Source organism: Lissotriton helveticus, chromosome 4_1 (assembly GCF_964261635.1).
Source record: "Lissotriton helveticus chromosome 4_1, aLisHel1.1, whole genome shotgun sequence".
NCBI classification, from domain to species: Eukaryota; Metazoa; Chordata; class Amphibia; order Caudata; family Salamandridae; genus Lissotriton; species Lissotriton helveticus.
The window spans coordinates 1,821,582,770-1,821,604,871 of record NC_136063.1 but is presented as its reverse complement, the minus strand read 5'-3'; the positions used below and the strand labels follow the sequence as shown (position 1 = coordinate 1,821,604,871).

At 45.2% G+C, this 22,102-nt stretch overlaps 1 protein-coding gene across 4 annotated transcripts in view; it reads right to left on the bottom strand.

Annotated features, from left to right (window-relative positions):
• Positions 1-22,102, bottom strand: part of BCORL1 (BCL6 corepressor like 1) — a 916,214-nt gene that overhangs the window by 508,745 nt on the left and 385,367 nt on the right. For all 4 annotated transcript variants that reach the window (XM_078688449.1, XM_078688448.1, XM_078688450.1 and 1 more), the window contains one exon: positions 20,141-20,240. In XM_078688449.1, the coding sequence (XP_078544575.1) occupies positions 20,141-20,217 (77 nt within the window). In that variant the 5' untranslated portion in view covers positions 20,218-20,240. The remainder of the gene's footprint in view (positions 1-20,140; positions 20,241-22,102) is intronic.

The window sequence follows — 22,102 nt, the reverse complement described above, 5'->3', positions numbered from 1 at the left end:
AGCAAACCTCCTGCCACAGCCAAAACTTGTGTGCACACTTGCAGAGCACTCGTGAGACCAAACAGAAGTATCGCAAAATAATAGCGTAGTGTTGGACACCCAGAGAGAATCGGCAATGGACATGAGCACCTTAGAGTACCAAGAATACCATACAACCATGTGCATTCAGGTCAGGAGGCCCCAACTAAGGGATACCATTGTGAACTTATCCTGATAAACAAACAGAATCATAAGCCTCAGATCCAGGATGGGCCGGATGATCCCATTCTTTTTTGACCATGACACAAAAGGGGAGAATCCAAAGAGCCTCTTCACTATGAGCATCACATCTATAGTCCCGATATATCCCACAGTGCATCAAAGCAAAAGCTTCCTTCTTCAAGACTGAGATTAGGGCCAGGGTTCCAGTGGAAGGAGGTAAATTCGAGGGAAATGGTTAGGAAGGGAAGGGTGTAACCTTAGCAAAATAGCTGGTGCACTCGGCAATTAATTGTGATCAACTTCCAAAAGGCCAGAAAAGGAACAACTTTATCCACTCTCGATCAGTAGAGCATACGGAGTACCACCTAATGTTTCATTATATTGTTAAATCAATTCACATTTCCATTTATGACTTTAGGCCCTCATCCAGTGGAGCCTTCATGTGTTATGTATAAAAAGTCTGTCCAAACCATACCCCAACCCCTCCTAACATCAAAAAGCAAGACCTTTATGTTGCTATCAGTTATACCATTTCCAACAAACATCTCATAACCCTTTCACCTACCTCACATTTCGCACTGAATAGCTGAAGTATCAGATTATTCCCAGTACTTCTCACTGTGTATTTAATTAATTAATGTATGGAACATTTCATTTTGAAGCCAGCTATGGAAGCATCTATTTATAGAGATGTACTAAGCCAACAGAGCCTAGACATATGAATCCAACAGAATCTCACTCCATCCCACACCACCTCCTCTTATCTAATCCACCTGATCTTCAGTACCCGAGTTATATTCCTTAAGAGCTCTTCACCTCCCCCTCCACCATTCGCAGCAACACTGCCAACTTCTGATCCACCAAAGCAGTGATCAACCTATCAGTCAGACCAATCCTGTAGCCCCTCAGTTTCTAATCCGGTGTGGAATTTCTGTTGGTTGGTTTGCCGTCATATACCTACCTAAAACCACAGGATTATTTGAAAGAACGTTTCAGGGACCATTATAAAAGGAAATTAAGCCTTTTAAGGCTGGGTTACTTCTCGTCCAAAGACCTCACTCCCAAATGGCTACGGCTGTGGGCAACTCCCGATTGCCGCCTCTGTGGCAATGGCGCAGAGTCTCTACTGCATCTTATATGCATATGCCCGGCTCTTCAAAATCTAAGAAAATTGCTTCTTCGATCTCTCTTAAGAGAAGCCCAGGTGAGAACTTGCAGGGCGGCGGTGATAAGATGCCTAAGCGGTTCTTGGATAGAACTCTCATGTAAAACCATAACATTTTTGAACCTCGCCGCCATAGAGCTGGAAAAAAGGGCACCACCAACAGAGGTCTCTGGACAATAGACCAGGCCTTGGCAGACAACAGACCCTTCCACCCCCCTCCCTTTTCGCCAAACGGCTGTCTTTTTCTATTATATGGAAAAAATAACTAGCCCTTTTGTTTGTATAATCATTACTCATTTAAACTTGTTCCTTTTATCACGTGTCAAAATTAACGCGTCCCAAGCAAGAACTCACACCATTTGTTTATTCTTTTCCTTTTAGACCTTCTTTCCGCTACCTTTGTAGAGCTTGATAATAATTTTAACTTGATTTAAAGTTTATCTTGTGTTGTTTTATGATGTAAATACCGCTTGCATGGTGGTTAGTCCACCCTTTTATGATTTTTTTTAAATCAAATAAAGTATTATTATTCTGTTGGTTCCAGGAACCAAGGCCCTGCATTTATCGTACTTGCAAGTCGTCACTTCTGATGTCTTTCAGAAGCTTATAAATAAAGACACAGTTTTCAAGCTTACTGACAAATCACAGCTATCTCGCAGTTCTGCCTCTGCCCATGACAAGCTACGTTGTACAACAATCAGCCTATGCACTTCAGTTCTAACTTACAAGCAGAGTTTGATCAGTACTCAGTACATTTTCTTTGGTCACACTGTTGTCAGCTTTGTTTGCAAGCAGAAACGGTATGCAGTTCCTTTGAGAGAAAAGAAAAGAAGGGAGAGTCCACTATCCTGACCTTATGGTAGAGACAGGGTGTTTCCCAATATAGGAAGAGGGGCCCTCACACACCCAGCTGGGTGTCATGCTTCATCATAGGGCATACTCCTCATCAGGCCAGCGATGCAGTGCCTGACGGGCACCCTATGAGTCGCTCTTTGTCAGAGATCTTTTTATCCCAGGCCGTTGGGTGCAGTGTGGGTATAGGTGCATGTTGTGTAGCTGTGAGTGACAAGTGTGGAGGAAGGATGAGGAGAAAATGGGGTGCCCCAATTCCAATTTAATCACCGAGCCCCACTGGTCCCAATTAAAAACAACAAAGGTGAGCCACCGCTGAGATAATGTTCAGTAGTGGCTACGAAGTGGTGTTCGACATGTTTCCTGCCTAGTGTGTCAGGGGGATCACGTGGCAATTCTTCAGGACCAATATGTGTATACTATCTACACAGTGGTTGGTTCAATTATTAGTATCACCTGTGAACCAAGCACTTCAAACAACCTAGCAATGAGGTACCTTATTAGTAGGCCAACCTAAAGAAAATGGAAACACACATGATTTACAAAAACAATTAAAAATAGCCTCTTCATGACTTCATGCTAAGATAGGTAAGTGGAACTCATAAGTGGTACTTAGAGTGAAAAACGAAAGGAGGCATAGTGGCACACGAGAGGTACACCCAAAGACATAGCTGACAATGATGGTAAAACAACCACTGTAATATGTATGTAGCAAAAACACTCATCCCATTACCCAGATGGGTATGTGAGGGCCCCACTTCCCAAATTGGGAGACATCCTGTCTCTACCATATGGTCAGGTAGTGGAACGAGCCAGCCTCTTCCCCTTCTTTTCTTTTCTCTCCAAGGAACTGCATACTGTTTCTGCTTGCTTGACCCCCTGGGAGGCTCGTATCCTGGACCTTTAAACGCCCCTTGTCCCTCCCTTTTTTTTGAAACGGCTTTGTTTGTAGTCCTACAATTACTGAGGATGTATTATGCCTCATCAATCTCCACTCCCTCTCGCTATTAATCAAGCCTACACTGTTACGGTGTACCAGGGCCACGGGGATTACTTCCATGCCTTTTGTCCCCACAATGCCAGTGAGTAATAGATTTAAGGCCTGATCTAGATCTTGGCGGAGGGATTACTCCATCACTGTTGTGACAGAGTAACTTGCCCACCAAGATTTAATCAGGCCCTTAGTCCTTTAACTTCTGCCTGGGGTATATATTGCACCCTCGCTCTAGGTGTGAGCTCAAACTCTGCTATTTGTTGTCACCAAAGGGCAGTGGAGAATGTTTCCTACACACACAAGGGAAAGTGAGGAAACAAACCAGGGTATATTTCCGAGGGAAAATAGATATCAACCATGAGCACCCAGCGGGCATGGGGACTAGAGACAAAATGGTGTTGTCAAAGCAAAAGTGATTGCAAAATTCCCTACTTTTAAGGATGGTAGCCTGCACCCACTTATGTGGCATACTTCATCATACGACTTGACGCTAGTAGTCAACAGCATGGGTTACTACCCTGCGGTGCAGGAGAGCTCATTTAGTGTTCTACGGCTGGATGCCTAAGATGAGTGAATGTGACGAAATAAAACAATCTGTGGTGCAGGACAGAATGTCCCTGTCACGGTCATAGACTGTCTAGAAAGGAAATACCCCCCTTTCTTTTAAATATATTACATTGGGATACAATTAACATTTGCTTGGTCCACCGCTAGAAATTTTTACAGTAGTATATCCTTGTATAAGATGTGACAGGGCATTCTATGCTTCGCAAATTATTTTTTTTTCATTATCACATTCAATCGTCATAGGCCTCCAGCTATAGAAAACCATACAAGCTCTCTTTTGCCACAGGGTAGTAGCCCACGCCGATGACTAGTATTATCAGCGTAAGGAGGAGTCCTATGATGAAGCATATCACCAATAGGTGGGTGAGGGCTACAGTCCTTAAAAGATGGAGACTTCTGCTCTAACTTTTTCTTGACAACACCACTGCTTCACTAGTTTCCATACCCACCGGGTACTCATGGTTGAAAAGCAATGGAGAGCAGTCAGGGAGGGGTGAAACAATGAGTTGGAAGAGAAGGGAAACATGCATGCAGTGACCTCTTTTAGCTCAGTCGCCACCTCACTACTGCCCTAACTATGTCCCCCTATAACAAACTCACAAGGCCTTGACACAGACTAATTGATGCTCCATGCCAGCAGTGCCATTACTGAATCGTTTTCAGTCTCTTGCTGCACCCCCTTTCCAAGTTGTTTAGTTCTCACCGCTCCAAGCTGCTTCTTGAGACACTCCTAACAATGCGCAAACCATGCATCAATAGAAAGTAAGTTCTGGCCATTGGTAGGCGAGAATGGGGGCACTAGCAGGCACAGAGAGGAGGGCAAAAGGCTTGCAGAGAAATTACTCCCTACTCTGCCATGTCACCTCACATCAGTCCTCTGCTTGTCAACTATGCTTAGTCTAGGTACCTACCCCAGCTGTAAGATTTGTAATATCCCTTTTTAGGTGCACACTCCTGTCCTTCACACGTCTTGTCATCCCTTTGTAAACATGCAGTTCACAGCATCACTTCCTGGGCAAGCCCTCACCATCTAAACTCCAAGCAGCATTGTGCCTTCTCCCCACCAGCTTCCAGGGCATGCATCTGGTCCCTGACTCCTCACACCTGCCATCTGCTGCCTTGCTTATATCCTTTATATTAGCTTCTCTGCTTCAATGTGGCTTTCTTGGGGTCTTTTTACTCTGCTCCCTCAATGGGCGCAAGGAACAGGTAGGATCCGAAATAACAATCCAATCTTCCTTGGGGTTCCAGTGAATCGGTACTTTCGAATACATCGAGGTGGACACAGTCATCTGGAATTTCCAAGGATTTTTGCAAGTGTAGAAGTCATGTGAGTAGAGCTCCTCTAGTTATCAGCCACCACTCTTCAAATGTAACCATGCAGCAACTTTCGCTCTGCAACATTCTTCATTAGACTGTGCATGAAACTCTTTGAAAACACACTTAGAGAGTACAGAGATACAGGAGTCAAACTTCTGTAACAGATGGAGACTGTAGCTGGTTATGATAGCAATGACCAGGCACAGGTTTGCTCTTGTGTGAAGCCTCTATCCTGAACGGAAATCGAGCTAGGTATCTCCCAGACAACAACCTGACAGTCTTGAAGGCCCAATACTTGCTGTCCAATGACAGAGAAGGCAGGCTCAGGTAAAGGCTTTCTCCAAATATCCTGAGCATTCTTGAGACCCTAGAGTTAAAGGGACAGGGCCAACCTTGGTGATGAGAAGTTGCGACCACCAAGCCTTCGATGCAATCAACCTCTGGACAGAGGTTTCAGTGACAGGCTGGATGGTATCTATAAAGCTTTGGTCATAACTTCAAGGTAGCTTTGGAATGAAGTAGATCCTCATGGTCACCGGTACTGTTTCTCTCAGGTGAACTCTTTCACAAGGAAGGGGTACATGACCGGGAGATACACAAAATAATTGTCTTCAGTGAATATTCATTACAAGACTGTGCGATACCTGGAGTGGGGCCACCAGTGGGGTCAGCAAGAAAAGATGCTAGAGTCTTTTCATATATTCATGGACACTAACTCAAGTATGTGGGAGTAAAAGATAGGGATAGAAGGGATAGGTGGCAAAGTTACAAATTGGGTGTATCTAGACTTTAATTTTGTTCTTAAAGCGTCCACGAAAAAAGTACAGATGTCAATCCTGCAGCCGGATCTACAGGCAGGGATGCAGCAGTACCTGGCATAGCTACTGATAATCAGATCTTTCTACCATAGGGTACACAATCTCTGAAGGACGCTAAAGGTTGAATCCGTAAGTTATTAGGTCCTGAAGAGACTGAGTACTGAGATTAACTCTCGGAAGCTGAACAACTGGGCATCGGAAACCTAAATCAACTACTGCTCTTCAAGGAGATGGGACAGAAAAGCAGACAGCAGGGTCAGGTTCCCCTTTATAAGGTCGGTCTCTGGCATCAGACACCTGCTAAGAAGACAATTGTAGATATGGGATCAGGGACTTGGAATGGTGCTCCCCCCTCTCCCCCCCCCCCCCCCCCCCCAGTACTTCCACTTTTTAAAAAACTTTATAGTATGAAGCAGACTGGTAGAGTGTCCGAATTCTAGGACTCCTGGCTCTTTCTCTTCTGGCGAGAAGGTTCTCTGCTTAACAAAAAACAAGAGATGGGGGTCCAAGGGAAGTTTAAAGACCTGCAAGGAATAAATCCCCAAATAGTTACTCATTAACAACAAAGAAATCCTACGGTCTGGGATGCCGGGGCAAACCGAGGCACTAAAGGTTATCTTGAGGAGCTTGTGGGGGAATGCCTTTCAGGACGAAATCCCTCACCTATCAAAGGTGGCATGCTTCATCATCTGGTATTCTCCTCTTGGCAGGAACGCCTAGTCCCGCGAAGGGCTACAACTCCATCTCTGACAGGTAGGAGCTCAGGGATGCTTTATTCCTACATGGTTGCGGATATACTAAAGCCTGCAGATGGGAAGAACAAAAACTTGAGGGCATAGTGCAATAAAAAAATTTTAAACTGTGTGGGTAGTAATGTTAAAGCTAGCTAACGAGAGCGATTAAGCTGCCTTTATTAACTCGTTCTCGCTGACAGGATTCCAAACAGTGCACCTGCAGTATGGATTTATAACTGCACGTGTCAGGTGAAAAACAGGTCTACATGTTTCAGCCTTAAAGACCCAAATTGGTGTCACAGCTTTCGTCAGGACCTCGTGAATAAGTAATGAAAATAATTGTAATAAGAGAGTATAAATACAAAACCAGTAATCCTGCTGATTTCAGTGCCTGATTTACTGGTCGTACCCGTGGTGTATGGATAAGTAGCCTCACCTCAACATGGCGACAGGGAACGGGCACAGCTCTCTCCCTCGGTATCCTGGGCGGTAGACGAGCTGCAACCGAAGGTGCAGGGATTTCGTCCTGAAAGGGATTCCCCCACAGGCTCCTCGAGATCACCTTTAGTGCCTCTTCTCTGTTTGGCCCGGCATCCCAGACCCAAGGATTTCTTTGTTGTTTCTGATAAGGTTCTCTGCCCATTGATTGTGTGGTACTCATTTCTCAACAGGTCGGTTCTGTCTCCCCACCAAGTGTGGGGACATCAGGACTCAACGGAGCTGCACAAGACAAATAACAATGACAGACCAAGAAAACAGGAGACAAGGAACAAGCTGGTTACATCACCCACCCCATATGATTAAAGGTGGCGATAGCTCTTTAATTACAAGTCTGGATGAGATTGGCATGAGAATGATTCTAGTCCAGAGGCACCATTATTTTCCCTATGCCCTAGATTACTAGGCTCTACTCAGCAAATGTCAACTCAGCAGCCTAAAATTGAGGTCTCCTGCCCATCGCCATGTGTCAGGTTGAGTTTGTGTTCTTTTCATCAAGACACTTGTGTACATGGGTGCACAATGTGATGGTCTCCTTGCAACCTGTTCTTCGAGCATGTCCAGGTTCTCTAGGCGTTCTCCCCAAAACCAGTCTTAAATGTCCCATTGTTTAGTTTTCACTAGCTCTATTTAAACTCCACATTCCTCTCTCTTCTAGTCTTGCTGGCTGTCGCTTATCAAAAGTGCTCCTCTACTGGACCTTGCCTAAGGGCAGTACATAATCACAGCTTGGCAGATCTGTGCCAGGATTCCTGCAAGAATCTAGAGAACAGTAAAACTGTGACGAGTAGGGTGAACGGTATGGAGGGCCAATATATGAAAGCTGGTGTGTCATAGGCAGAACGTAAGAACAATAGTTACTTACCTGTAATCTGTGGTTCTCCAGTATTGGTGTCTTTCATAGATTCACATGCCTGAATCATTCCCCGTCGTCGGAGTAGGAGTCCCACGGTATATAAAAAAAAAGCAGTAATATGCCATTTGTACATAGCAAATAACAGTTATAATAAACCAGGAAGTAAAGTAGCCTCAGCTACCAATGAAAAACTTCCACATTAGTGACCATCAAAGTCATTATGTTAGACCAAACTGCAGCCAATCAGGCCACAGCTCCCACCAAGGTATTCTCCCCAGAGACCCAGGCTGTCAGATTTTTGTAGCACTGGAGTGTACCAGAGTAGATATATATATATATAATTATCTTAACAGTCTGGGTGAGACTCTGAGGGGAGGTGGGTGGGTGCATGTGAATCTATGAAAGACACCAATACTGGAGAACCACAGATTACAGGTAAGTAACTATTGTTCTTCTCCAGTATTAGGGGTGTCTTTCATAGATTCACATGCCTGAATCCGAGTAGTTAGCAGTAATACAATATGTCGCTCTTAGACGCCCAAAAGAACAGTTTCCATGCATGAAAATAAAGCAATGCAACAACATATGAAAGCGTCAAAAGAGCAAAAGGAGGTGGGAGAGATCACCAGAGGCTCACCTTATTGAAAAAGATTACGCAGGACTGCTCTCCCCACCGAGGCATCGGTATCACTTGCATAATCCAGACAGTAATGCCTCGTGAATGTGTGTCTGCTGGACCATGTTGCGGCTCTGCAAATATGCAGGAGAGGCACACCAGCAAACAAAGCAGTTGAAGAGGAGACTACTCTCGTAGAATGCGCTCTAGGTAAGGTCTGTAAGGGTTTACCTGCTTGTTGATGGCAGAGCCCTATCGTGGATGAGACCCACCTGGCGATAGTCTGTTTTGTCACAGCACAGCCTTGTCTTGGTCTGCCATGCGCTACAAATAGCTGATCCGTTTTTCTGATGGCAGCTGTTCTTGCAAGATAAAATTTAAGGCATCTCTTAATGTCTAAAGTGTGTAAAGTCCGCTCAGCTGGTGACTGCGGATTGGGGAAGAATGTCTTAAGTATCACTGGCTCATTTAAATGAAAATCCGATGGTACCTTGGGCATGTACTTCGGGTTGGTGCGTAGTATCACAGAGTCATGTGTGAATTGCAAGAAGGGTGGCTTAGAAGTGAACGCTTGCATGTCACTCACCCTTCTGGCTGATGTTAATGCCAGCAGTAATGCAACCTTCCAAGTGATGAACTTGAGATCGACCTTATGGATAGGCTCAAAGGGATGGCGCATAAGTTGAGCCAGTACTATATTCAGATGCCATGATGGAGGCGGTCGACGTATTGGTGGAAACAGACGAAATAAACCTTTAAAGAATTGCTGGATTATTCTAGAGGAGTATAGAGAATTCGTACCATCCTGACGGTATCGTGATATGGCTGCTAAAAACACTTTAAGTGTTGAGTGCGCCAGACCTGATTTAGCCAACTGCAAAAAGAAAGGTAAGATCTTTTCCGGTTCCGCATTCATGGGATGTAAATTCATAGTTTGGCACCAAACACAAAAACGCTTCCACTTGAGTTTGTAAGTTTTGTTTGTTGAAGGCGCTCTAGCATTGGCTAGGACTTCTTGACAGTCTTGTGGAATGTTCAAGTGTGCAAATTCATGGTGTTGAGGAGCCAAGCCGATAATTTCAGAGAATGAGGGTCCGGATGATACACCCTGCCTTCTTGAATTGTCAGAAGATTCGGAATTTGAGGTAGTTGGACTGGTTCGCGCTCTGAAAGAAGGAGAAGCTGTGTGAACCAATATTGTCGTGGCCACCGTGGAGCAATCAGAATTATGCGACACGGTTGTCTCCTCATTTTCTTGATGACCTTGGGAATTAACGGAATTGGCGGGAAGGCGTAGGCAAATATCCGTTCCCAATTCATTGACAGAGCATCCCCGCAAGAGTCTCTGTGGGGAATCCAGCTCGCAAAGTGAGTACATTTCTTGTTCTGATATGTTGCGAAAAGATCCAGATCGGGGAGACCCCATCTTTGGAAGATCCGATCCAGCGCTGGCTGATGCAGTTCCCATTCGTGAGTGCTGTTCTTGGATCTGCTCAGTGAATCTGCTAGCACATTGGCTACTCCTGGAACATGCACCGCTGACAAGTTGATGTCGTGATCCAGAGCCCAATTCCAGATCTCTTGAGCCTGTTGAGACAATCGGGCTGATCTTGTGCCCCCCTGCTTGTTCAGGTAATGCATGCTCGTAGTGTTGTCTGTTCGAATTAACACTGTCGAGCCTTCTAGAACTGCCTGAAAAGATTTTAAGGCGAGGAAAATGGCTCTTAATTCCAACAGATTGATGTGCCATGTCTTTTGACGAGTGTCCCATTTGCCACTGATTGTCATCCCTTAAAGGTGAGCGCCCCAACCTTCTAGCGAGGCATCCGTGGTCACTATGAATCTGGGGACTTCTGCGAGGAAAGCACAACCCACTTGCAGGTGGTGTTTCTGACTCCACCATAGTATCGTGTTCTTCATTCGAGGTGTTAAGGTGATGATATCCTCGAAGGAACCTGATACTTGCACCCATTGTTGACTGAGATCTTCCTGCAATGGTCTCATCCTCAGACGACAGTTTGGAGTGAGATGGATGCACGATGAGATCATCCCTAGGAAAGATTTGAATTTCCGAACAGAAACGCACTCTTTTCTGAGAAGTGTGGACGCCATCTTTCGGATCTTCTCCTGCCTTTCGCTTGAGATAAAGACCTGAGCGAGCTTGGAATCCAGCGTTGCGCCTAGGAAAGACTTCCTTTGCGATGGTATCAGATCTGATTTGTCGAAGTTAACTGAAAACCCCAGGCTTTGAAGCAGGCAAAGACATTTCTGGACATGTTCGCTTGCTGTGTCGTAGGAATTGGCCTTGATAAGGCAATCGTCCAGATACGGGTATATCTGAATACCCTGCAATCGTAAGTGGGCCGCTACAGGTGCCAGCATCTTTGTGAAGACCCTCGGGGCTGAACGTAGGCCAAAGGGGAGCACCTTGAATTGGAAATCCCTGCCAGCCACTCTGAACCTTAGGAACTTTCTGTGTCTGGGGAAGATAGGTACGTGGAAGTAGGCATCCTGAAGGTCGAGTGTTGCCAAGTGGTCGCCTTCTGCCAAAAACTGGAGGATCTCTTGGAGAGTTAACATTCTGAACGTCAATTTTTTGATGTATTTGTTGAGGGCACGCAAATCTAGGATTGGACGCCATTCCCCTGATTTTTTGCGTATCAAGAAAAAACGAGAGTAGAAGCCTGTTCCTCTCTGGTGTTGAGGTACTCTCTCGATTGCCCCCTTCCGAATCATTGTATTGATTTGAAGGAATATCTCTTTGAGATGTGCTGGGGGTGGCCCTTTTGGGGGTGAATTTGGAGGGGTCTTTACAAATTCCAATATGTGTCCCTTGGACACTACATCCAGCACCCATTTGTCTGTAGTAATCTTTGACCATTTTGAGCAATGTAGGGATATTCTTCCTCCAATTCGTTTTTGGCTGGGACACAGTGGCGGCAGGAAGTGATTCTCACTTTTTGTTGGCGTTGTCTCTGCCCCGATATGTGGTCTTCCCTCGGGGCTGTGAATAAGTATTTCGTCTTTGGCCATAAGCTTGTTGTTTATATGGCTGGTACCTCTGGTTGTTTTGGTTGTTTGTATAGGAACGTTGTTGGTAATATCCTCCTCTATTGGAGAAGCTTCCTCTTCCTCTAGCGCCACGAAAGGAAGATTTGCGATACTGCAGAGTACCCAGTGATCGTGCAGTTTCTGTATCCTTTTTGATGGCTTGCAAAGCCTCATCCACATGCGAGCCGAAGAGGTACTCGCCATCATAAGCCATGTTTAACACCTTGGCTTGCACCTCCTGCCTAAAGGATGTAGATTTCAACCATCCTTCTCTTCGAAGGACTGCGGCTCCTGCCAACTGTCTGAATCCTGTTGCTGCTACATCCACTGCAGCATCAATGATCTCCGATGAAGCACACTCTCCTTCTTGCAGGATTTTAATAGCCTCAGACCGGTCTGGTTCACGCAGTTTCTTAATGTAAGGTGATATGTCCGACCACATTTGCCTGTCATACCTGCCAAGAATTGCCATAGAATTAGCAACCCTCACTGTGGTTGCTGCAATCGTTGATACCTTTTTTCCAATGGTATCGAGTCGTCTTCCGTCTCTGTCCGTTGGTGTGGAGATTTGAGACGACGGGTTCTTTGCTCTCTTTTGAGCTGCCTGTGCAATGACTGACTCCGTCTTGGCCTGTCCAATCAGGCAAGCAGGTGAAGAAGATGGTGCTCTGTAATTTTTATCTACTCGAGGTAAAGCTGCAGGTAAAGAATTTGGTGTGGCCATGATCTTTAGACCTTCTTTCCAAATAAAGTCTATGATAGGAATAGACCAACTTTGCCTCTGAGACAAACTCTTAAAGTCGTACAGGAAACATTCGTCCTGTTTAGTCTCCATGGTAATGAGAAATCTCTTGGTTGCATTGTCCATAATTCTGTGGAAATTCGCAATATCCACCGGTGGTGAGTCAGCCTTTGGTTGTTCATCTGGAGAAGGAGAGTCAGCCTGATAATCTTCATACTCCGACGAATCCGATTCATCTAATTCACCTTCTTCCTGAGCTTCCCCCTCAGTATTATCATCCTCCGGTTGGTTATAGGGCACCGGTATGGATGGAGTATGCCCCGTTTCTTCTGATATATTAGGCATTGAATTCGGGGCCACTCTAGGCTGTGGGGAAGAGATTTGTGAATCGGCCGACTCTGAGGGCGGGAAACGGCGATAGTAATCGTCCAACATGGACATTAAATTTCTAAATAGCTCCATAGGCATTTGCATCCCTGGTGGTGGTGCAGTATCCAACCTGGGCGGTTGTGTCACTTGCTCCTCTTCTTCCTGATCCTTTACTAGTATCAGCAAGTCAGATGGACTCTTGGCTGCTGGAAATAATTCATCACCAGAGCCCTCATCCTCGGAATCCAAGAGCCTGTCTGGCATTGTTAGTGGCGACATACATGCAGACTGGGTTGGGCGCTTTTGTAGTAGTGCCGCAGTGGTGGCTGGAGATGGCAACGATATCACGTTGCTTGCTGCTGACCAGACCTGGATATTAGTGCAAGATGATAGTTTTGGTGTCATTGGATTCTCTTGAGCCACTGGGAAGTCTTGTGGCGTTGACTTTGTTGAGAGAGATGAAATCGCCGCCGCTGATTGCGTCGTCGACAACTGTGGCTGGTGAGACTTCGTCGACGAGACGTTTTTCGTCGTCGACGACGACGTCGTCGACGGAACTATTTTCTTCGTCGACGGGGCCGTCGACGGGGCTGTCGACGGAACCATCTTCTTCGTCGACGAGGCCGTCGTCGACGACTTCGTCGACGGGGTCGTCGACGGGGTCTTTTTTGTCGACGTCTGGATGGTCGACGGGGTCTTCCTCGTCGACGATGGGATGGTCGACGGCTGGGTCGTCGACGGTGACGTCGTCGACGGTAAGGACTTCTTCGTTGACAGTAAAGTCGTCGTCGACGGAAAGGTTTTCGTCGACGCCGATGAGTGTTTCGTCGACGGAGGCTCGTCGACGGTTGGAGAAACTTTCTTCGTCGACGAGATGGGACGAACTTGGACATGCACAAAAGTTGGTGAGGACGCTGAGGACATCACCAAAGAGGTTTTAGGTGAGGAGAAAGTCATGGTAGTAGTCACTGTAGTGGCTATCTGACAGGAAACCGGCAGAGAAGTTGCTGCCTTGGTTACAGGCCTCTGAAGTGACAATAAAGACACAGTCTTTTTTGCTACAGGTGGCTTCACGGATTTTTCAGAGGTTTTCTTCACTTTTGAGGTAGAAGGCTCATCAGCGTCAAGGGTGTGCTGGGCCTGTTTCGCCACCTTCGCCTTAGGGGTAGTCACTTTACCCTCAGCCATTCTTTTTCTAGATCCCATAGAAGACATAGAGGCCAAACTTCCTACCTCAGAGAGTGGCAAGTCCTTATCCTTATTCCGCTGTATCCACAGTAGCAGGCGACCCTCTCTGTCCCTGAGGGTTTTTGTGGGAAAAGTGCGACAAATCTTGCACTCCTTAGCCTGATGATCAGGATACAAGCAGTATATGCATAGAGTATGCGGGTCCTCCTTGAACAGTCTTGCCTTGCCACAAGATTCACAGGCCCTGAAAAGGGACTTAGATGTAGACATGTTTGAAAGTGAGAACTTTCAAGTGTAGAGAAAAAAACTGAGCAGAGCTCAGAGAGACTCCCTATCACACGACGTGCGGTAAAAAATCTGACAGCCTGGGTCTCTGGGGAGAATACCTTGGTGGGAGCTGTGGCCTGATTGGCTGCAGTTTGGTCTAACATAATGACTTTGATGGTCACTAATGTGGAAGTTTTTCATTGGTAGCTGAAGCTACTTTACTTCCTGGTTTATTATAACTGAAAATTTTCCATAGTTCTTCCAAACCGGTAGGGGACACTGACTCCACATAAATATTGAAAGCTATGTCACTGTGATGTCAACGGAGTTGTAAAGCGTCCACCCTGGGGCGCAGACATCAGTTTCCCATTCTTTTTTTTTTTTTACAAACCACTGAGGCGGGAGGACGAGAATGACATAATGTATGTTGAGGTGCAGAGGGGAGGAGGGTGGGATCGTTGAGCAATATGCAGGTAGACAGAGTATCCATGAGAAAGACAGTTACCAAAGGCAAATACATTTTTCTTCTGATAGATACTTCAATCTGCAAATTCCTCCCTTGTTGAATAGACTGCCAAGTAATACACAAAGGAAGAGGGATTTGAAGTATTAGTCAGAAAAGAAAGTCCTTGACGACAAAATGGGCAAAATGTCCAACTGGTCACACTTCCCCATTTGACCATTAGTGCTTAGCAAAAGTGTGGAGGGATGCCCATGTTACCGGTGTACAGATTTCAGCCAGAGAACTCCCCTCGCCAAGGCCAAGGTGAAAGACGTGCCAATGGTGAATGGGCCCTTATGTGCTTCCTTCACTGTGTTTGCTTTCTTTGCCCTAAGTTGGCAGGGTATGCCCAGACGTGGGTCCCTTGCTCACTTTGCCACTGGATTCAAGCTAGCCTGGCTGATGAGGGCTGTTAGCCTGAAACCGGTCCCAGGATGCTTGTTTCCGGTCCAGGGAAGACATGGCTTGGCAGTTCGGGTTGGACTGTTCCCATGAGGCACAGGGTCAAGACTGATTTGCATATACCTGTATCTGAACTGGGGTGGCAAAGTGAGCTAAAGAAAGATGATGGATTCAAACCAGATCTGTGGCTGGGGGGTGAGTGTCAGAAAAGTTTCAGCGCTCCATCCATCTTCTCCTTGTGTTTGCTTCTTTCCGTGCTAAGACATAACACATTTCAATAAATAAGATGATCCACCTCAATAAGGTTCTCTTTTGGATAGCCTTGCCCTTTCTGCTACTCGCATATCCTATAAAGAGCTGGTCATCAGTCTAGAAATCTTTGGAGCAATAAATGTAGAAACTGACCCCCATTTTCGGATCTAGCCTATGTAACCTTTCCTCCTCCTAGGTAGGATGTGGAGAGGGATAAAAAAGAAGGAAGGGAGATGGACTGGCCTTGATGGAATGGGATAGTAACCTTGCAAAGGAAAGAAGTTCTTGTAGGATGAACCGACTTGTCTGGGGAAAAGGGAGTAAAAGGTGGGCATGCACACAACTCTTGTAAGCTACTGACATCTCATCAAAGCGATTGTAGACTTTCAAGACTGTTTTTCTAGTAACACTCATAACTGGCAAATACGAAGAGGCTCAAATGTATATCCCATCAGGGATGCTAGAACCAAATTGAGGTCCCACTGTGGCATAACAAAGGGAATATGGGGAAACTTATTCCTCAAGCCCTTAGGAAAAATTGAACGGGATGGTTGATCCAGAAGGCAGAGGAAGACAGGCAAGGCTGCTACGTACCCTTTGACGGTCCCCACAGCACAGCCATGCCGTGCAAGAGAAAACACAAACCTCAGGATGTCTGACAAATGGGCCTTCAAGGAATTCATGTTGTTCCCAGCACACCAAACCGATTTCACCTTCCAGAGAACACCATTTTAGTGGAATGACAGCATGTAGTTAGAATGGCATCTACCACCTCTGATGCCAAATGGAACATAGGAAAATTGCCCAGCTTCTTCTCCAGATATAAAGATAAAAGGTCCGGAAGTTGGGTGTAGAATCTGCCCTCATCCCTTACTAGGAGAGAAGATTTGTCCCCAGACAAAGACAGAGCAGGGGGAACACAGGGAGGTTAGGAGGCCTGCATACCACACCATTCTGGGCTAGTCTAGCCCGATGAGGTAACTTTGCCCAGGTCTTGGAGATTTTTCCTCACAATCCTAGAAATCAAAGATATGAGAATAAGTATGTGGTAAAGAGGAAAATTCCACTCAAACAAAAAGCAGCCCCCACAGCTCCTTGCAATAGATACTGGAGGGTGCAAAACTTCGGGCAAAGCACGTTGCTATGAGTTGCAAACAAGTCCACCTGAGGGGTGCCTCACTGGATGAAAGTGTTCTGAATTACCACCATGTAGCTACGCCCCTCGTGGTTGGCAAAATGACGCCAACTGAGACGGTCAGCTCTTATTTTCAGATAACCTACAAGATGGTTTCCTACCAGCTAAACTCCATACTGGTGAGCCCAAAACCACTCCTATCTTATCTGTTGATATACCACATCATGTTCATATTGTTTGTTAAGAGCTGGACTGACCAACCGTTAAAGGAAGGAAAGGAAGCCTTGAGAGCCGAAATAATCTTATCTCATTTGAGCAATTAGATGTGTAGAAGCTGCTTTTTTTGGAGAACAGAAGGCTCTGATCTCCAGTTCCTCCTGATGAGCCTCCCACCCTAGGTTGAAGCCATCTTTCACCATCAAGCCACAGCTGGTGGGGGCTAGAAGAGTATCCGTGCCACCAGGTTCTCCATCACATCTCACCAGGCTAGATCCACTGCAGTGTCCTCGGAGATTGTGATGGTGTCTGACAAGCCTCTACCATGCTGCGGCCACTGCCTGTGGAGGCACCACTAGAGGTCTGTCATATGCATGCCTGACCAGGAGGATGCAAGAAGCCAGTAAACATAAACCTAGCAGGGATAAGACAGTCAATATTGGAATGTGAACAATTCCCTGAAACAACAGAATCATGGGTCATGGGCTGAAACCTATGAGTAGGTAGAAAGGCTCAAAGGGATGTGGTGTCCAATACCACAAAGGTACACAGGAGGTGCTGAAAGGTTTCCACAAGAGATTTGGGTACATGTATTGAAAACCCCATGTTAAACAGCAGGGATGCTTTTGAATGCAAGTGAGCAACATCACACTTGGAGACTTGGTTTTCAATAGCCAGTCATCTAGGTGGGACAATACTGGAATTCTTGATCTTCTGATATGTGCCACTATGACACCATCACCTTTGTAAAGACTCAAGGTGCCAATGTTAGCCAAAAGAAAGTACCTCTAACTGGTAGTGAGTGGGCACTACCACAAAACAGAGGTACCTGCTACGTGACTGGAGGATCGGTACGTGAAAATGAACACCCAGCAAGTCTAAGGACACTAACATGTCCTCTGCTGCCAGCGTGAAAAGAATCTGAGCCAGGGTTAGCATCTTGTATTTCTCTTTGTAGCAAAAGAGATTCAAGACCCGGATGTCTAGGATCGGATGAAGACCGCCATCTTTCTTGGGAACCAAGAAGTTCTAAGAGTAACACACCTGCCCATTCTCCTGCTCTGGCATCAACTCCACTGTTCCTTTCAACAGCAGGACTGCCACCTCCTGTTCGAGGCTATGTAGATTATCCTTTGTATGACAACCACGTGCTGAGGGAATGTAGGTGCGGTAAGGAAGGGTTCCTGGTTGAAGGTTAGTGCATACCCACGTTCTGAAATTTGGAGGACTCACTGGTCTGTAGTTATGGTCTTTCAGGCCTGAAGAAAGCAGGACACCCTGTCTTCCACCGACTGAAATTGTCCAATAAGAATGTACTGCAGCTGCTTACTAGAAGGGGGTGTGAGGGGAGTGCTTGGGAAATAATCCAGAACTGAGTTTCAATGCCTGGGGAACACTAAAGAGACCATGGCCCTGGCTAAAGAGCCCACCAGGGCAGAACAGACTGAATAATCTGATGGATCCCCCTGGCCCTCCCTTACCAGCTCGGTCAAATGCTTTTGTAGTTGTTCCAACATATATGGTATCACCAGATGCACCCCGCACCAAAGAGCAGGGGTGTATTGTCCTTAGAGGCAGGTAGTATTTATTGACTTAAGAGTCAGACTGCTAGCCGAAAACACTTTCTTGCCCACAGCCTCCAGCTTTGTTGATTCCCCATCCACCGTGGCTGCAGGAAAGGCAACAAAGGTTTGCTATCACTCCCAAAAGAGTTACAGATGGATGGTCTCTTTGTACAATGACCATCGTGCGTGTTTCTTCCTGTACTATTGTTCCTCGTAGAGGCACAAGCCACTCCTGAAAATCTAGTCACGGAGATCTGTGAAGCATAGTTCTGACATCAAGAGGGAGTTGGTCAAAGCTGAAATCCTGTGGTTTCATCGTCGCTGCCAATAGCAGTGCTGAAGGGGCAGGCATCAACGCCGGGTGCATGAGTGAGGTTGGCACTGAAACGTCGGAGCCAGAGGCAGCACGCGAAAGGAAGGGCCCAGAGGAAAAAAGAGGGCGAGTAGCATTAAGGTAAGCCCTGCCAGCGGCAGTCCAAGCAGCACCCCTACCTTCTCCCTAACTTTTTCAAAAGGGAAGTGAACATGCCAGTGGAGTACTTTCCCTGTCTGTGTAGATATCACAGTATAGGGAAATGGTGGGATTGCCCCCTTATTCCAAAAGTCCTGACAATCTGCTCAACTACTGATAAAAGCCATAGGACAGAGAGAAAGATGCACTTAATCTTATGGAAAGGAAAACAGTATTTGTTTGGCTCAGACTTCATTCAATACTCATTAGTCCATTTATGTTACACATGATGGAATGTGTAGCTCCTTTTCATGACAATTTATTCAGAATTTTAAAAAAGAATTACAAGAAGAAAATGGTTCCTTTAATATGAGCAGTATATAAATTGGATATTTTCTTTCTCATTTACATGTACTGTTCTGTGACAAAAACGAAAGCAATTCTCTATGAGGTTTTGCCCTCTTCACTTTTGGCCAATCACTTTGCTTCACTAGAAACCACATTGAAAGAAATGCTGCTCTGAATACCAGAACAGGAGTAATTAGTTAAAAAAAAAAAGAAAACCTGATAAATGGCCATATAAAAAAATACTAATACTCGCTGGTGACGCAGAGCTAATAAACCGAATCTCATTATAGTTCCACAGATCATTTAATACACTGAGCCAATCCGTAAAAACTTTGTGTTTTTTTTTTTTAAAAGGGTCACAGAAGGCAGCACCTCTGTGCCAAGCATATTTTTGATAAATCTGAGATGGTACCGCCTTATATAACTCAGTGATTTTACTGCAATTGTATTGATGTGCGTTGACTATTTCTGATAAAAAAATCTAATACATTTTTTTTTTTACAAAGCATGCTACAAAAGTAAAACTAATTAAAATAACGTACGATATTTCCATTTACTTGATTACTTTCTGTACAAGATTAGGTGAAAGTAAAATATTTAATACATGGGCACTTTATATGTGGAATTTAAATGAAAGAATAGCTCTGAAGCGGACAACAAAACGTACAGATGCAGTTTCACACAATACACAAATTATACAAAAATAAGTTGCTTTATATTATTTCTAGGGTAAGAAGCATCAACATTTTACTTGATGTTCGAGACAATGATAATCTTCGGTGCAGTTGGCTGGCGAAAGATGTCATGATTACTTTTATAAGTTTAAAATTTAACAGAGTGGTATTTTAGCTACCTCTGGGATACAGCCCATGGGAAATACTTTGAGTAGTGGCTGCAGTGTAAGGTATGGTGTCGCTAGTACGTGTTCAGCAAATTAGGCTATGGGGCAAAATGAGGCTACAGGTGCAATTAATTGCATGCCGTCGATTCACTTACTTGTAATGGAGCTGTAGGTAAGCAAGGTTACTTACCGGTAATAATCTTCATTACACAAAGTCCAACTCTTCCTCATTACAGTCCTTGCATCACGAGGGCGAATTCGTGTCATGGAGACAGGAAACCACACGTGTCCTTTAAAAATAAAAATAACATTAGTCTTTCCCCTAAACTCTGGTATATTTCTACCTGTCCACTCACAAGATTAAATCAAATTTAGTGTACTCAAACAGTGTTACACTCAGTAGGAAACATAGTCAAGAACGGCATAAATAGAGAGGAAAGGATGGGTTCCATTTAATGAAGGTTACTCGTAAGCACTCGATGCATTACCATCCAGTCTATATTTCACATGACTCTCCTGAAATCATGACCAATACAAACCACTGCCAATTCATGACATTAATGGAGTTATTGAAACAAAAAATGCACAAACTTTCAACTGCTGTACAATCATTAACCCGAAGTCAGAAGTTCCCAAGCCTGTATCATAGAAATACAGCAAGGAGCAGTACCGTTAGTAAAGACCCACTCAAACCTCTGATTAACTGCCAACGAGTCCACCACCAGACTATCAGATAAGCAGCATCAAAAGCATTCTGCACATGTAAACACCAACCCGATGAAGCAAATTACTCAACCCATACATACTTCCAAGATGAACAAATTACTTACCTTTTAACACTCTTTTTGGTAGAGACTATCTAGCTGCAGATTCCTCACCTTTTGAATATTCTACAGGCATCAGACTGGAACTGTGAACTTTTCAGTAGTACCTTTGCGTGCCAGTAGATGGTGCTGTGCAGATCCGCATCAACACCGTTTTGCTCTAGAAATGATGTGGGGGAACCTAAATAGGAGCCATTCCTGCGTACTGTCAGCTTCTTTTTAGACTGTCCACGGCCCCAGACGCAGAGCCTCGAAAGCAAATTGGTAGACCAGTGTGCAGGTTGCTACACTTTAGATCTCAGATAGAAATCTACTTACAGAATGTGGAGGATGAGAGAGATAGTGAGGAAACTGCAGCTAGAGAAATTTTCGATCAGAAGAATAAGTTACTTGCCTCCGATAACGCTCTTTCTCGGTAGAAACTACTGGCCGTGGTCTTCATCTTTTGAATGTATACCAAGCAGTACCTATGAGGAGATGGGTGTGTGTATAGACTCAAACTAGAAAGTCCTACAAGACCAAGCAGGCAAAGCACCCCTTACAGCGTATCTGACTATCAGGGCAATAATGCTTTGTGAATAGAGGGACGATCACATATGTGCATAGTAAATTTCTAGGACAAGGACTCCACCTGCTAACACAGTGGTAGCAGCTTAGGCCCTGTAAAATGAGCATGTAGTCTTTCTGGAGGTTTCTGTTGTAGACATTGTGTGTGCATGGCAGATCTTAATGCACAGCACAATCCAGCGGACGATGATTCTGGTCTACACAGTCTTGTCTTTATTCGCTCCCGAGAACACACAGAGCTGATTGTCCACCTGGTGGTCTGTGGTAGAGATATGTAGAAGCTCAGCACACTCTTGAGATTGAAGCGGAGGAGTTGCTTCTCTTCTTTAGAGGGGTGAGGCCAAGCACATAACACCAGTAAGGTTATAGTTTGGTTGATGTGGAACAGTTTCTTAATGTTTGGCAGAAAGGATGTTAGAGTCTGAATAACCAGTCTGTTTGGGAAGAAGGAGGTGTACGGCGAGCTGACCCTAAGAGCCTGAAGCTCACTCACATGCCACACCAATATTATGGCAATGAGGAACACTGTCTTGAGAGCAAGAAGCCACAGGGAACAGCTGTGAAGCGGGACAAATAAGGTGCACATTAGAGATTTGAGGACAAAGTTAAGGTCCCACTGAGGCATGATAAACGTAGAGGAAGGAAGCAAGTGTTATAACCCATCAAATCATAACAGGGAATTTTAACAAAGAGGGCTTTTCTGTCAACAGCAGAGAGGCTAAAAGAGACGTAAGATAACCTTTAGCTGCGCCCAGGGCAAT